General features: G+C 40.3%; 1 protein-coding gene across 2 annotated transcripts; it reads left to right on the forward strand.

Moving 5' to 3' along the window:
* Nucleotides 1–2,239: 2,239 nt before the first annotated feature.
* Nucleotides 2,240–9,073, forward strand: LOC308106753 (long-chain fatty acid transport protein 2). Of its 2 annotated transcripts, XM_080458665.1 has the most exons (11): nucleotides 2,433–3,001; nucleotides 4,458–4,667; nucleotides 4,807–4,965; nucleotides 5,631–5,755; nucleotides 7,038–7,232; nucleotides 7,456–7,546; nucleotides 7,645–7,843; nucleotides 8,091–8,188; nucleotides 8,330–8,460; nucleotides 8,599–8,775; nucleotides 8,851–9,073. In XM_080458665.1, the coding sequence occupies exons 1-10, from the start codon at nucleotides 2,521–2,523 to the stop codon at nucleotides 8,773–8,775; spliced, it is 1,866 nt and encodes a 621-aa protein (XP_080314791.1). In that variant the 5' UTR covers nucleotides 2,433–2,520; the 3' UTR covers nucleotides 8,851–9,073. The 2 variants fall into 2 exon arrangements, with proteins under 2 accessions (XP_080314790.1, XP_080314791.1); XM_080458664.1 differs by having other exon boundaries at nucleotides 2,240–3,001; nucleotides 8,599–9,073.
* Nucleotides 9,074–17,014: the final 7,941 nt, after the last annotated feature.

The raw sequence follows: 17,014 nt of genomic DNA on the forward strand, positions 1-17,014 counted from the left end.
GGCAGGCTCTGGCAGTAGTTCAGGGAAATAGTGCCACCTGCAGGAACGTTAACCACATGAAAACATCATTACTATCAGCTTGTGTTGCAGGTTGTGGACTTCCTTTTCTCTCGTGTTTTTGACGGGGTTTTCTTGTGTCTGAGTCTGTGTGCATAACTGTAAACGTAAACAGGGTTCAGGCGTTTCAAGCCTGATTCCAACCGCCTGCCAGTGTTTGGGAATTTTTATTCAGAGCTGCTGCACTTTAACACTGAGGATTGAAAAAAGTTCATGTCAATAGAATCATTAAAAAGGAAACTGTTTAGTCCGTTGTTGTTTTTTTACATTGATAATATAAGAATTAAAATCTGATTGATTAAAAAAAAAAACTCTTTTGATTGTGAAAATTAATAACACCTGGTCTTGAGAAATAATCTAATTCTATCATGTAATGATTCATTTTAATGAAACATACGTTCCAATTGTTTAAATTAAAACAAAAAGATGAATTTACATGTAATACGTTTTAGAATTTTTACTGTTTGAATTAAATTATGGAGAAAAGTAGTGTATTAAATGTTCATGTATGTCATTCAAATCCATTCATTTCATTACACATTCTACTGTAGTACGCTATTTTCATTTTCCGGCTAAAATCCTCCTCTCATTGACTTTTTAGAGGAAACAAAGATGAATAACATTGTGCATAAATACCCTGACAGAATACTTAACAACAGGGCCCATCAGCAACCTACATTCTCTCCATAAACACCTTAATGTCACAGTCTATTCCAGCCTCCCTGTTCAGGTACAGAGGATGGCTTCATCAAGCCTTGATAGTGACTCCCATCCTCTACGAGGCGAATTCCAGCTCCTCCCCTCTGGATGAAGGTTCCTGGTCCCGTGGTTCAGGATAAAGCATTTTAACAACAGCTTTGTTCCTGTCGCCATCACTGAACTGAATAAGACCCAGTGACATTTCACTTTATCGTATTTATTCTATTTATCCATTTTTAGCTGTACTTATTTTCGTGACTCTTCATTGAAAGTTCTTATCCTGCTTTATGTTAGTGACATGCTTTTTATCTCTGTAAGGTTTTATTGCGTTGCATTCTGGTTTCTTTTTTTTATCTATTTATGATCTCATCTTAATTATTTATTGGTCTTGTCTGTCTTGCTTCACCCCTACCAATTACCTGCTTGTCTGGTTCATTGTGTGCCTTTATCTGTTAAGATGTGCCAAATGCATCACAAAAAATTTATAAAACAAGTTTACCCTCAGGTACTCATAAAGTAACCTTGTACCTGCTGTACACTAAATGACTTGACAATATACAAGTTACACCTGCAAAATGGCAGTTCCTACCAACCACAACAATAACTGGACAAACATAAATGAGCATAAATCACACAGTCGTGTCACATGCATATCTACTACAACCCCTGAGGTAAAGCTACGCCCATGTGTGCATTATAGAATCAATTCAAAGATAAACCAATCAGTTTATACACTTTGGAACAAAGAGTGATGAAATCTATACCTCTATAAAACGATAGATATCTGAGGTAAACTCTATACACTTCAGGCTACTTAATGTCATTTGCACCAAGGTGAGCTTTAAACTACACGTAGACGATGTTCCGGGCTGAATTGGTAACTGATTTTTGGGGAAACTCCAATGAACAAGAACATTAAGAGATTGATTATTTTTATTCGACTCAGATATGAGATAACGTACACTTCCATATTTAACATCTGATTAGATTAGTACAATAAAATCAAGTTCATAGTTCATGGATCCTGAACACATGGTTTGCTCCAGCAAGGACAGGGTGAGGCAACATGTCGGATCCAGCCTTGTTCCCCACAAAATCAAAAACAAGATTCTTCAAGTTTAGGTCATCCAATTCTGACCTCATGAGAAACCATCTCCATCATTACATTCATCATGTTTATATTTAAATATTTGTATACATCATGCATCTCCTCAAAGGATCTTCGCTGTTGTTGATAACAGACAGAAGTTTTTCTTCACCAAACCATCTCACACTGCTTCAGGCACGCGGTGTGACGCTGGGGATGGAGCCCTAAGCTTTGTTTTGTGAATCCGGGCTTCGTTGGAATAAACTCCTGCACCAACTGATCCCAGACAAGCTGCAGCAGAGGGGTTGCTTACGGGGTAGTTTAACCCTTCGTCAGCTGAACCTGACTAACCCCTGGACAAACTGGGCTCATGTTTCCTTCTCTCCTTCCAGCCAGGCTTGGTGTGTGGAGGGCAGCTCCAGCTTGCACTTTGCTGTCTTCTCATTCACAACAACTCTTATAAAAACAGCTTGCCACGATCACTTTTACAAATGTTTGTTTTTTTTGCTATGTTCTTTCCCCATGAACTTCACATTCTCTTGACACAATGCCCCGCCCCGCTTGTGCAAAAAAACGAGAGGAAAAAAAAAAAAAAAAAAACTTATTTGCAGCGATCCCCATTTTGCAGCAACAGGGGCTGCAACTATTTTAACAGACTTTTTGAGAGGAAACGGACCATGGAGTTGTATTTAATTTCAGCGATTTTCGCTGGTGTCCTCCTCATACCGTTCGCAGTCAAAACGTTTTGCCCTTATGTGTGGCTGGATCTCCTGTACTTCGGGGACGTGGTGCGTATTTTGGTGCGGTTCGTGTCGAGGCGCAGGAGGAGACCTCTCTTCTTTGTTTTGGATCGTTTCCTGGAGCAGACCAGTGCGCATCCAGACAGGCTGTTCGTTGTGTTCGAGGGGGGAAGCTACACCTACACCCAGGCCGATCAAAAGAGCAACAAGATTGCTCACGCGCTCCAGGGCCAGCCCGGGTTCGAGGCTGGAGACACAGTGGCCCTCTTCATGGGGAACGAACCCGCCTTCATGTTCACCTGGCTGGCTCTGGCCAAACTGGGCTCCCCCGTGGCGCTGCTCAATCACAACATCCGCACAAAGTCCCTGCTGCACTGCTTCAACTGCTGCAAGGCCAAAGTGTTGATAGCAGCTCCAGGTATTGCGCATGGGTGATGTCAAAGAGTTCAACCTTCTCATCTGTTAAGCCAATGACACTTTTATCAATTTCCCCATGAGATCACTCAAGTACTGAAAACCTTCAAATTCACGAAGGAACAACAGCTAGTGTAATGTTGTGTAAACATGTAATAACTACATTTTATTAACCTCACATCTCAATGTTTGCGTTTAAACGAGTTTAATTATTTCCTTGCAGATTCTTTATCTCTTTATTCGGTTCAGGGTTGCTGGAATTTAGCCCTGGGTTAGTAGGGAGACAGAAAAACACATTCTCAGGTAATTTAGAGCCACCAAATAACCTCACATGGATGCTTTTGGACTGGGAAGAGAGTTTACCTAAAAAAAACAATTTAAAAAAGAAAGAAAAACCTGCATGCACAGGAAGGACATGCAAACTCAAAGCACTATGTCTCACTTGGAGGAGTTCAATTTTAAAATGCATTTTAGTCTATTTTTTTGAAGGAAAAACAGACATTAATGTGTTCTTTTATTGATGAGGAAACAAGAGTGGAATTAATCACACAGTTTCACAGATATTTACCTTAAGCAGAATACATGGAATAAAACGAGATCTCGGGCTCAAGCACCAGTCTGCCCTGGAGGATCAGGCTTCAAATGGTCAAGAGCCCAGAGTACACGAAAACGTTGGTTTATAAGCATTTCTTTCACCCCTCCCTGCACAAATGGTGTGGATATCACATGTTGTCTTTATCGAAACTGACTATATCTCCTGTTCTGTCCCGAGAAATTTTAGACATCACAATCGTACTTTCTTCAGACAAGCTGGATGTCAGCTGGATAAATGTTGCAAACTGGTGCCTGCAGTTGCATCCTCCCATATATGGTCATGTTATTAACAGTTCTGAGTAAAAGCGATACAAGCGGATTATACTGGTATGCAAGCTAGTGCGTTGATAACTCATAACACCTATTTCTTCCTTTATTTTCCAGCTACGCAGGGGAGATGAAATGGTACACTGTGGTGCAGTGGTTCATACTTTGCGTCATAACAAGAACATTTCAAGTTTGGGTCCAACATCTTTGTGAAGTCTGCATGTTCTCCCTGTGTGTTATTTCTCTGCAGTTTCCCCCACACAGTCAAACACATGCATTTGAGGCTAACGTGTGACTCTAAACTGACCTTTGATGGATGAGTGACCTGTCCAGGGTGTAGCCTGCCTTGGACCATGGTCAGTTGGGGTCACTCTCAGCACTCCGTGACCCGGAGTTTGATCAGGGAGTACAGAAGATAAACAAATGGGAGATACTTTTTTATCCCCCCCCCTCCCCCCGACAGTTAAACTACTGAAGCAGAGGAAGAGTGTATGCCTCTCATCACCCCGCAGCAAACTGTGCTCAGATGCTCGAATATCGTCTCGACATTTTTCTAAAACCTGGATAAAATGCTGACGGGTGCTCTTTTCTTTTTTCAGAATTAAAGGAAGCGGTGGAGGACGTGCTGCCCTCGCTGAGGGAGCAGGGCGTCACCGTCCTCCTCATGTCCAAACAATGTGACACGCCGGGCATTGAGAGCTTCTCTGACAAAGTGGACGAAGCCTCAGACGCGCCTCATCCTCGATCCCTCAGATCTCAGATCACCTTCAAAAGTCCCGCGGTTTATATTTACACGTCAGGAACCACAGGTGTGTGAGCAGTTGTAAGATTTTGAAAATGTGCAGGACAGTGGTCGTCCATGACCGGGATTCAACGCCTCTATTCTAAACCGACAACAAGCGAAGCTCTCATTCATTTATTTATTTTTTAAACCATTGTGTGTTTCAGGTCTTCCCAAGGCAGCTGTGGTCAACCAGAACCGCCTCTTAACTGCGCTGGTTGTTTTGTCTTCAAATGGTGTAAAGACGAATGATGTCATTTATCTCAACCTGCCTCTGTACCACACAGCCGGATTTATTGTTGGCTTCATTGGCTCCATTGAAACAGGTGAGACAAGAACAAGGTGGCTTGTTTTTGAAAAGCTTGTGAGGGTTGTGTGACATTCCTTACATAGGGATTAGCCCCTTGCTGGGGTATAACAAGGAGTTGAGCTGAAATAAAGCAACCGTGTACTGCATGAATGGATTGGCAACATGTAGGTTTGTATTTGTTAGACTTATAAAAAGCATGAATAATTCACCAGTGACCGAACTCCTGACTCCTGCCGCCAAACTTGTCCAATGAGCTCCTCCTGCATCTCTGCAAGCCCACTGCATTAGTGATCCCCTTGCACCTCCTGTTTAGTGAAAGGGCCTTTTGTCACGGTGAAGCCGTAATCTGCACGGATCCCTTCTCAGTAAATAGGGTAAAGTTCACACCACTGGTATATATATCGGGTTAAACAGCCTGAGTAACACATTTACTCAGAGTTATCTAATCCTGACCAGCGCAGGCAGTGCGGTGCAGTGCATGTGGCCGGCGTGACCGACAGTTGACACGAGCTCTGGAAAAATTAAAGCCTTGAAGTGAGTTAATTTGCACTAAGTTGAATCGGTTCAAAGTGCAAATTGTAATGGGAAACCTGCAGGAACGGTGCGTTCACAGGTCGATGGAGGTGCAGTGTGTGATCAAAGTGTAACCATCTTTTTGTTGTCCTTTGCTTTATGTTTAAGGGTCGACTATTATCTTGAAAAGAAAATTCTCCGCCTCTCAATTTTGGGATGACTGCAGGAAACACAACGTGACTGTCGTTCAGTACATTGGGGAGGTGATGCGTTACCTCTGCAGTACACCAAAGGTAAACTTTTCCTTACTGCTTCCAACAGAAACGTTGCATTTCTCCAACTCCTGCTGCCTTTCAGTGCACATCTTTCTGGAACGTTTTCCTTCATTGAGTTTTTTATTGGTCTGTGTTGGGGAAAAGACTCCCCAGCCGTGTCCTGATCATGTGACGCTCAAGTGAAACACAATCTTAACGGGTTGGAATGAGGAAGGGACCTCCCCAGGTTTTTATTTTTATTTTTGTGTGTTTGTTTTTATTTTTTTTCTCAGGGGCGGGAATAACTTGAATGAAAAATGTAGATATTTTGGACGCAATTCAGCTATAATTCAAAAATATATTTGTTAAATAATGTGTGTTTAGTTCAGATACTGTTCTAAATCACGAGTAAACAGTGTGTTGTTGTTGTTATCGATATAAATTGGTTGAGCTTTTTTTATTTTTTTTTTAATGACTTTTTATTTAAATTGTTGTTCAATAAGTTTTTCCTTATTCAAAAATACTTGATGCTTTGCTCACAAAAGGGGTTTTCTGTGCTCTCTTTGTATCCACCCTGAACTGTTTAACCTCAGGACAGCTGCAGGGACAGGCAGCAGTGAACCGGCTGCAGCAGGCCACTATTTAGCCAGATCTGGACTAGTCTAGTCTGGATTACTTTCCAAATCTGTACATTCACAAAGTTGGCTTACCAAAATAGAAATCGTTAAATCTCAACTATCATGTTCCAGCCTTGTGCGTCACTACCTGTGGCCTTCTTAACTGCTTAAATCTCACTCACATTTCTGAAGTGTCACAGTGGCTGCCGAGTTTCGAGCTCCTTTAAAAGATGTGCCTCTTCTTTATTTATTTATTTTGGAGTGGTGTGAGCATTCTTCCCTTAGGTATGCCATTCAGAGGATCTAATTGCATCACATGAAGTGCAGGCTCATTTTACTGCATGACCCCCTCACATGAATCCCCACAGGAGGTTTGTCTTTATCTGGTCACCTCTCGGAATAGATGCTGGCCTTCACTCAGAAAGACCATATCAAGTAACTTGGCAGCGAATCTTCCTGTACTACTATATGATATCATGGTCACATGTATTGTATTGAATGTTCTTAATGATCCAATACAAAAATGTCAGGCTATGAGAGTTTTGGTTTTATCTGCTTTTTTCACTCTTTTCTTTTCATGGCAAAAGCAACTGGTTTGATGAACTGATTAAATATATATTTTTTTATATTAAGCCATGTATGGTTCTTATACTTATTAATAAAGTGTAATCTGTATTCATTTCTGTGCCCATATGACGACGCAGAAAGACAATGACAAGGAGCATAACGTGCGCCTGGCCATTGGTAATGGTGTCAGAGCGGAGATATGGAGAGAGTTTATCAGGCGCTTTGGAAACATCGAGATCCGAGAGTTTTATGCTTCCACTGAGGGGAATGTGGGATTTGTCAACTATGCCGGAAAAATAGGAGCAATTGGACGAGTCAACTTTTTCCACAGGGTAAGAATGTGTTCATTCAGCAACAATATATCCCCGATCCATCATTCCTCTTTCTGTTATTTTTTCGTCAGGTTTGTGATTTAAATGCACATCAGACGAGATTTTTGCCACTGTAGCTTTAAATGATGAGAATATGAATTTTACGGCATGCATTCAGTGGGTTTTTTTTTCAAGATTATTTTAACATGTTGTGAAGATTTATACTTTTAATTCCCACCTGCAGATGCTGTTTCCCTACCTTCTTGTGAAGTACGACACAGAGCAGGACGAACCCATACGAGATGCTCATGGACTCTGCATGGAGGCTCCCAAAGGTGAGGAATGAATAGTTGGATTTTATTAATTTTTTTTGCTGCTGCTGTTTTTCTTGAATACTGTGAGTTTCAGAGAAAGCCTGGTTTCTTTATTTGAGGTGAGACGGGCCTGCTGGTGTCGAAGATCACAGATATCGCTCCTTTTGTCGGCTACGTCCGAAATGAAGAGCAGACAGAGAAGAAAAGACTTCGTAATGTTCTCAGGAAAGGAGATCTGTACTTCAACACTGGAGACTTGATGAGGATGGATGAAGACAACTTCATTTACTTTCAGGATCGTGTAGGCGACACGTTCAGGTACAGAACTATATTTTTTATTTTACTGCAACAAAGGTCATTGTCCTTTTTAATAAAATGTGATAAACTATCAAAAAGTTCTAACAAATTTAATAGAAAATTTATCTATTGATAATGTAACTGCTACAAAAAGCTCCTTTGTATTCAGACTTTATACAGACGTGTTTATTGTGTCAGGTTTTTTTTTTTTTTTTTTCCATACATGCTCAGTCTTTTGGTTTATTAATTAAAATGCTTGAGCCTACAGATGGAAAGGTGAGAATGTGGCCACGACCGAGGTGTCTGACATCTTGACCATCAGCGGCTGTCTCAAAGAAGCTAACGTGTATGGAGTCCAGGTGCCAGGTGATGATTATTCACCCTGCATGTTTTTACTTCAAAGGGGGTTGAATGACTTCTAAATGGCAGAACATTACGAAAATACATTCATATGGTCGTAACGTACTTCACCTGTTACTCTCTTTCTTTTTTTCTTTGGCATTGTAGGACATGAGGGTCGTATCGGGATGGCCGCTGTCACTGTGAATAAAGACACCCAGTTTGACGGCAGTAAACTATATGAGCATGTGGCTGGTTACCTGCCTTCATACGCGCGGCCTCGTTTCATAAGGATACAGGTGATTCCACTTTGCACTTTTGCGAGAAGTCAGGGTGAAATTTAAGGAGTAAAATCCAAACATCTTGTAAAAAAAAAAAAGGCAGTGGCCATGTATTGTGACGTGCATAAGAAGTGTGCGTACTCTCCTCCCACCCAGAACGCTGTGGAGGTGACAGGGACCTTCAAGCAGATGAAGATGAAGCTCGTGGAGGACAGTTTTGATCCAGGACTCGTCCAGGACCCACTTTACATCCTGGATGATCGTGAGCGGCGCTACAAACCGCTGACGGCCGAGGTTCACGCTGCCATCGTGTCGGGAAGCATGAAACTATGAGTGAGCTCCCGATGTTCAACGGGCTTTCACACGGTTCAGCCGCAACATTATGACCACTGACTCATTATTGTGTAGGTCCCCCCTTCTTGTCTTGGCTTTCCCGAGAGGAACTAGCTGATGTGTTCACTTCGACGGCTGACATCCAGCTCACCTGGGCTGCGTCGAAAACGAACAGACGCCACGTAAAAGAGAGAGCTTGCTTTGGGGGCGCTCTCTCTTTTACATCGCGTCTGTCTGTTTGTAATTGTAACGTGGTCTGTTGTTTCAGCTGCAAATAAAATGTCTGGAGTTTTTTTTAGACACTGTCCGGTCTCTTTGATTTCACAAAGTGGCTCTATGTTTGTGACAAGATGGGAGACTTGGGGAGAGCCAAAAAGTTCAGTTGCGGGGGGCCGAGATGAAACGTGATTCTCTTGGGGTGGCACATCAATCACTATTTTAAGAACACAACAATGTGTCTTGCTGGAAAAGAAGCATTTGCATAAAAGGTACAGACAAGCATCATGAAATGTCTTAGGATTGAGGTTGGAGCAGATTTAATTAAAAGTAAAAAGAAATAGTTACTTGTTAAAGACAATATTACTGTACAGGACAGTCACAAATGAAGCATCAGCCGTGAGTCTGTTGGGAATCCAAAAAGTCAGCATGTATAACCGCCTGCTGAGTCTGTGACTTTCAGCCACAAGTATATATAGTAGTAGAATGATTCAAAGTTTCTCTGACTGTCACCCCCAGCCATCCTTGGGAAAAGTTTCAGTCTCATGTTTCATATTTTTCCATATAAAATTTGCTTTTTTTGAAATTCTAGATTTCTAAAGTGTGTCAGGCAGTGTGGATGTAAAAGATTTACTTGGAGATCCACTACAGGACCTCTGTATAGCTCTGGGTTTGTGTCCCCGGTGTGGTCTGTTTGAGAAAATGCAAAAAAAAATAAAAATAAAATAAAAGACATTCATTAAGGTACTGAAAATATTCTAATATTTTCCCTCATGATTGGTGAACCAGCATTAACTTCTACTGTTTACGCTTTTGTCTGTTAGATCAGACCACATGGGAAAGTGGGAACATGGGCAAACAATAATAAAGTCAGCTTGGATTTGAATACATCCCTGGAAATGGATAAGTTGTGCACAAACTAGCCTTTCCTAGGAGCTTCACGTCCACAACAAAAGCAAACACTAATCTCCTTCTAATCTTTGAGCTCGCACGCTCATTGACATATTTGGGCCAAACTTTAATCAGAGAGTGGGAAAGACCTGCTGATCCTGACCACTTTCCTCCATAAATGTAATGAACTGCTCACGTCCCCTTGCTCTTTCACTTTATTATGGAATTATTTTTAGCAGCCTGACATTTTTTTCAGATAAATTTGGTGATCCATCTGGGGTGACACTGGTAAGTTTACTCAAAGGTATGAGGTTTTGGGGGGCACAAGCAAAAAGCAACAAATAGATTGTCATAACAAAGTCATGGATCCATTAAAAACAGACTTTGGGGGGGGGGGGGGGGGGGGGGGGGGGGTGCAGGAGCCTCAGACCGCAATGTTTCAGTTCCTGTTTGAGATCCTGATGAAAGGTTGAGGGAGCGAGAGTGCAAAGAAATCAAAGTAATACCATCCAGTGTTACTATATATTTGTATGCCAGAATAAAAACCCTAACTGGCTTCATCCGGATGGCCTGCGGATGCCTAAGCATCATTTGAAATAGCTAGTACAATACTTGTTTTTTGAAAAAATTAAAAAATAGTAACACAGCAATCAACTTTAATCAGTTAATATAATTATAATTAAAATGTTGTTGCTAGTGAAAATATTCAGTGGCAAGTTGCTTTTGAAAACCTACTAGTCGCAGTCGCTGCTGGGTTAAATATGTTGGTGTTATTCCAGGGTCTTCACTTTAGTGAGGTCCACTGGGTTCATTGTGTTTTCTATCGAGATCCTGCGCTGCCCTCTAGTGGATCCTTTAGTTCAAACAGGTACGACACATATCCTGCTTTTTATGTCGTGCTTCAGATTAACTTGTTTAAGAGCAGCTTTCTAGATGATCAAATCCATTAATGATAAAAACATGTGTGATTAACAAGAGGAAAGGGAGACCCCAAGCTGTCTCCATGGTGGAAAATGAAAGGTACATCTGTTAAAGTTAATAGTTATGACTGAAAGTAATGATACAACACAAAAAAAAGTTTGTGAAATACCCTATACTTATAGAATATATGTGCAGTACTTCAGTATAGTTAAAAAAAAATCCCTTCCCACCACAGATAACTCACATTTAGTTGAATAAAGAAGCAGACAGTGGGTGGATCATTCAGACTACAGGGAGTGAGCTTTTCCCCCTGTTTGATAAACAGCACTGCAGATTGCACCACATATACTGTAAAACCTTTATGTCTGTAAACATTACCCAGGCTGATATGTCAGCGGAGGGAACATTGCATCATAAATTATTCATATAGCCAAAGATAAAACATCCCATTATTAACACTTTACTTTAAGAACTTCATTGTATTTGATGGCAACAACGTGACTTATTTTGTTTTACGAGGAGTATTCAGCATAGTTTTTGTGTGAAATTCATAATAAATGTGTTTACTTTTACTCACCCCTTTAAACATGAAATGTGCTGAAATGTGTTTTGTCCTCACTTCTTGAATGAATCACTCACGTCGAAGCAATATTGTCACCGTGTAATAAGTTTCGGATCATAACGGTGAAACTGCCCGATGCAATGGGGAACAAGTGATGAATAATATATAACAGACTATTTTGGAATATGAGATTGTCCCTTGCAGAGTGCAAGTCATGAAACAGATCACGTGTACTCAGAGAAGATGCCATGTCGTGTAAAATACACGCCCATATAAGCCATCATGGAAGAACCTGAAACTCCCTGCATCTTAACAATCATAATTCATTATTTCATTGCTTTTGTAAAACATGCACTGGCACCATATTTCCACATGTTTATGTAAGAGCAGCACAGCCGCTGCTGGATTAAGATTCCTTGTAACATTAGGTAACACTCCAGGCAAGAGCCGGGGGCTTGGGTGGGATGGGAAGTCTGTTGAGTCACACTTCTATCCCCCCCCACCACCACCATTTCACCACTTCACACCATGAAGTGCACAGTAAATATATATTTCCTCATTGTCTGACATACAACTTTATCTCACTGCTGTTGTTCATTACTCCAATGATTAAAAAGAAAAAAAAAAGGAAGAGAGATTATAGATATTTTAAAGATTAAAATTACTTTATGGTCATTTTGTCAGCAATTAAAACATATTTCTTCATTTGAACATGCCCACAGAAGCATGAATGAGGTGAAATAGTAGAGAGAGAAATAAAAAATCATAATGATCTCATTTCCTTGCTGTGAAAGCACAGGGACCTGAACGCTTTGCTCTCAACAGTCACATCCTGGCCGCGTTCTCCTCTTTGGCATTCGTCATTTGACAAGCTCGCTGCCTATTTATCGGCTTCACCTTTGTTAGATGCTGGCCTGGATCAAACTCTGCAGGGTGGCTGCTCTCAGGCTGCAGCTGCGGCCCGCATGTCGAGGCCTTTGGCTGCTTAGAAGGTGACTGAATGCCTGTCGATAAAGCTCCATAAAGCGCCACTATAGGCCAAGTCGCTTTTCTTCACAGACATACAGTCGTATGTTGGGATGTTTTTTGCTGCTTCTACACAGTCGTGTGCAGATGGATCACTTGTTTGCACAGCTGCCTAATTGTGCAACAGCGCAGCTGCCTCGTCAACTGTGTCAAACGGGAGAATTGATTGGGATCTGGAAATGATCGGGCTTCAGTCTCTGCAGCAACACAAACGGTCTCCAACTCACACTCCTCTTGACTGCGAGACACTATCGTCTGAACTGACTGATTTATATTCTTTTGAATAACAGCATGAATAGGAGTGAGAAACACAAGCGAGAAAGAAAACGTGTATAATCACATCATTTCCCATAAGCCACCAGTCAAGAACTACATGATTCATGTCTGCAGGGCTCATGATGTCAAGTCTTGACCTGGATTTTGGGTGGGCCTGTGCTCACAGCTACAGGCAGCACAGCGCATCGGTGCGGTGGCTAAATCTAGATTACTATAGGTGTGTGTGTGTGTGTGTGTGTGTGTGTGTGTGTGTGTGTGTGTGTGTGTGTGTGTGTGTGTGTGTGTGTGTGTGTGTGTGTGTGTGTGTGTGTGGGTGTAGTCACACTTTCAAGAACCTATAACAAACCTGGGAAACTGCCCCGGGCTTTTACTTTGAAGGCTTCTGCTTGTTTGTATTGGTGATAGTGGCTGTATCCACCGGTGTTTCATGGCGTTCATTAAGTTGAGGGGGTGCCAGCAGCATTTCTTAGAGACAATCCAGAAAGAAATGTTGAAACCGCTGGGAACTAGAGTGAAAGAGAGTGGAAAGGAGAGAGGTTGAGAAATGGGTAACGTCGCTCTAAACAGACAAATTAAAGGTTTCCTGTAGTGTTTTCACACTTGGAGCAGGAAAAAGAAAAAAGAAGGTCATCTTTGTTGCGGAAGTCTAGAAACTAAACTGTAGAATCCTGGTGGACTGAACCAGGCGTCAGATACCTTAATTATTTAACGTGACAACTTGAAATTCCCTCATCAGTGAGTGTGCCACAGTCACCAAACGGCTAAAACAAAAGTAAATCACAGCAAATAAGAGGCAGAGGTGAAGTTAAATAATGAAACTTGTTCACAGTCCAGGTTGTTTGTAATACTAACGACATCCTACCAGCAGTGTTTGTCTATAACCAGGCAGCGTCGACATAAATCACTGCTTTAAGTCCCGGGTAAAGTTTGTTTAGTTTGTGTTTCATTTTCTACTCGATAGTAACTTCAGTATTTACTTTTCCATTGTCAGCTCATGCCATAAAAAGTCATCAAAAGGTAAGAAAGTCATTGCACCTTTCAAATCATGATTGTGTTGTTTTGTATGCAGCTGCAGTTTTATATATATAGTAAGATAATAAATATGAGCAAGGAGATATCAGTGTGCTGATTTATAGACGCTTCCTTGTTTGACCAATATGATCATGAGAAATTGTCAATAAACGAAGAAGCATCGGGTGAAGATAACATCTATGGCTCGTCTAAATATTGGCTCACGGTTCCAATAAGTTAAAGTTAACAAGTGGCTGAATAACTATAGAGGTGTATTGTGAAAAGACATTTCAAATAAACAAATGAAGAGGTGTTACTCATGTGATCTGATTAGCAGTTGGTTTACTGGATCACACACAGGGACGTTTGGTTGGAAGTGAAGATACAAGCACACCGTGTGCAGACGATCCAGGGCCACAAAACAAAACAATCTCTGTTGTGTCTTTGTGGTCTGTGAGACAAAGATATCTTACTCAACTATTCCTTATCAGAGGATTAGAAAGAAATGTCTTTTCTTTCTTTCTTTCTTTCTTTCTTTCTTTCTTTCTTTCTTTCTTTCTTTCTTTCTGTCCTTCACTGACTTACTGCATGTACAGAAATGTCACCGTGTCATACTTTCCTAAAAATGGACATGAATTGATGAATCAACAAACTAGTCCACTTAAAACACTTTGCCTCAATCTGAGATCATAATATTTTATATGATTGATGGGAACAAGCAATGGGGCATGCAATTATCATTTAGACACCACCAAAATTCAGGGAGAAATTTTACTTATTTAATTTGAACTAAAGATATACTACTACTACTACTACTACTACTACTACTACTACTACTACTACTACTACTACAAAATGACTCTGTAAATGATTTTCTCAACTCAGGTGTGAAGAAAACGTTCACGTTATAATTCTATTACTTTTAATCCATTACTTTGGCGCCCTCTACTGGACGTCTCTGAAACTTCAACACACTCTGCTTCAACAGCTTTCAACTGAAGTCAGTTGTGCTGCTAAAACACGATCTGAACAACAATTATTGTTGCAGTTGGTTTTATTATTACCTGCTTATTCAAATGCACGGCGTTGATTGAGAGTTTCAATTATTAAAAATTGTTCCTGTGTTGAATTTTTTGTCATCTTGGATTATTTTGTAAATCATCCAATTATTCATTGAATTTATTTGTTTACTTATTGCAGGCATTTTGTTTTTATTAATAATAATTGTATATCTTACAAGTTGAAATCTCAAACTTCCTAGAAAATAGGATGAAAATATTTCGCATATCAAATTCAAACAAGATTCAAAAGTCAAATATTTACTTCTGTGCAGATCCACTGTCTAGTCATTTCCAAAAAGACGGTTTGTACTGATTAAAGTCACGTGTGTGCGCAAACATGTTTTTCCTTGTTTTTTTTCATCAATTTGTGAAGAAATTGATATTGTCAATTCAAGTTTCAGAAAATAAATCATTGCCGTAACATATTTTGCTTTGACATTACAAAATAATTGTGACGTGTAAAAGAGAGGCCTGGTACAAAAAAAAAAAAAATCTCTGATAATGATAATGGAACTATACACATTCTGTACCATTTGATCAAGTTCATGGTTGAAGGCAGACTATACCATGGGACGGGTCGCCTGCCGCCCCAGGGTAAATACACTAAAAACACTTCTAAATCAAACCACACCCATAGCAAGGGGGTTTTCACTATGAGACAAAAAATACTAGTCACAGCACCACTGTGTTGCAAATCTTGCTGACAGCACATTCCAAAATAAATAAATAAATAAATAAATAAATAAAAGACAGGTTTTGTTTTTATTCATCGACCCGGCTGAAGAATACAGCAGCATAAAGCCCGATGAGGAATACTGATATTCAAACACAATACACACGTGAATGACAGAGGCGCAAATATGGCGACAGTAAACACGTCGTCCCCTCATGAATAATGCAGCTTGTGTGACTGACAGATTATAAAACACATTATCATTATCTGTCTGGGGATTTGGAATCCCACACAATGATTTATTTCCATTTACACTTTTATAGCTGTTATTCTAAAGTTGGCGTCCAGTTTCAAGTTCTGCCTGAAGAGCTTTAACCCCCTTGCTTGAATTGTTGTCCTCTGAAGAGCTGTATTCTACAATAACAATGTTTCTGTGACGTGTTGGATTTTGTAGCTTTAGAAATACCTGCTGGGAATAAATATCCAGTCCTGCTCTGCGTGGCTTTTGGTCTTTGCTCAGACTGGCACGAATTTACCCACATTAAAGCTGAAATTCACAATTACTTTTTACATATAAAAGCACTTTCTGCCTGTTAGGCTGTTATGTCTAAGAAAGTCCATGTATAGTGAGGAGATGATCTAATGCCTCAGATTCTCATGTACCGTCTCTTTATCTGCATATTATAAGTCCACGGGCTTGATGGAAATTCAAAACTGAATATTTACTGAATATTAGGCCCTTTTTTTTTTTTTTTTTTTTTCCCCACGGAAGTTTACACATCATCAGCTTGTTGATCAGCGTCACTGCCAGCTGATGCCTGTCGGTGCATTGTAATTCACTCCGGCCCTGCTTTGGCCCGACACACTAGAAAAGCTGACTTTTCTGCCTGGATTGGCACATCTCATCTACAGCGGACGACCAATAGTTCTGTACTTTCTGCATAATGTTTAATAACTACTGATCCAGTCACCAAACCTCTCTATTGTCACTAAATGTTTGTTCGTAAACAAAATTGATTGAAACATAATTTTGAAGATAGAATACTTTTCACAACACAACCCAAGCAATACATTATCCCTGCACTTATTTAAATAAAACTTATTGCTGGGTTTAGTACCGTATAAGACACACAGTCCAACTGTTAACGTCGCATCCATCGTTCAGTCAACAGCAACAGTTTCACTCCAACAATCACACTGAACCACAATTTCAGATCAAAACAAACAATGAATTACCCAGTCCGACACATATCAGGGGTCAACAGTCCAAACGTCTTTAGTTGACAGATTTCAAGTGTGACTGTCAAAATCTTTACTGGCAAAACAAAAAGCAAACATTAAAAAAAAATATTAGATATCGACATGTGGGAATATATTCACACAGATTTAAACTTGGTGTATTGAATGTACACGGATTAACCATTTACCTGGTTTAGTAACTTCCTCATTTCTTCCAAACTAACAACGATGAGTAAAAGAAAAAAAAAAAAAAACACGGCACATTAAAAATAGGATCAGTTAAAAAGACAAACAAACATATGAAGAAGTCAAAAGTTTCACATTACGCAGGATTACTATTGCAACAACACATCATCAGTAGGG

Source organism: Lipophrys pholis (genome assembly GCF_963383615.2).
Source record: "Lipophrys pholis genome assembly, chromosome: 2".
NCBI classification, from domain to species: domain Eukaryota; kingdom Metazoa; phylum Chordata; class Actinopteri; order Blenniiformes; family Blenniidae; genus Lipophrys; species Lipophrys pholis.

Bases quoted from the DNA above. Each gene is read 5' to 3' on its own strand.
- LOC308106753 (XM_080458664.1), top strand. From the start codon at position 2,335: ATGTTTGTTTTTTTTGCTATGTTCTTTCCCCATGAACTTCACATTCTC. The intron at 4,668-4,806 runs GTGTGTGAGCAG...TGTGTGTTTCAG, and splicing joins TTACACGTCAGGAACCACAG to GTCTTCCCAAGGCAGCTGTG. The intron at 4,966-5,630 runs GTGAGACAAGAA...TTTATGTTTAAG, and splicing joins CATTGGCTCCATTGAAACAG to GGTCGACTATTATCTTGAAA.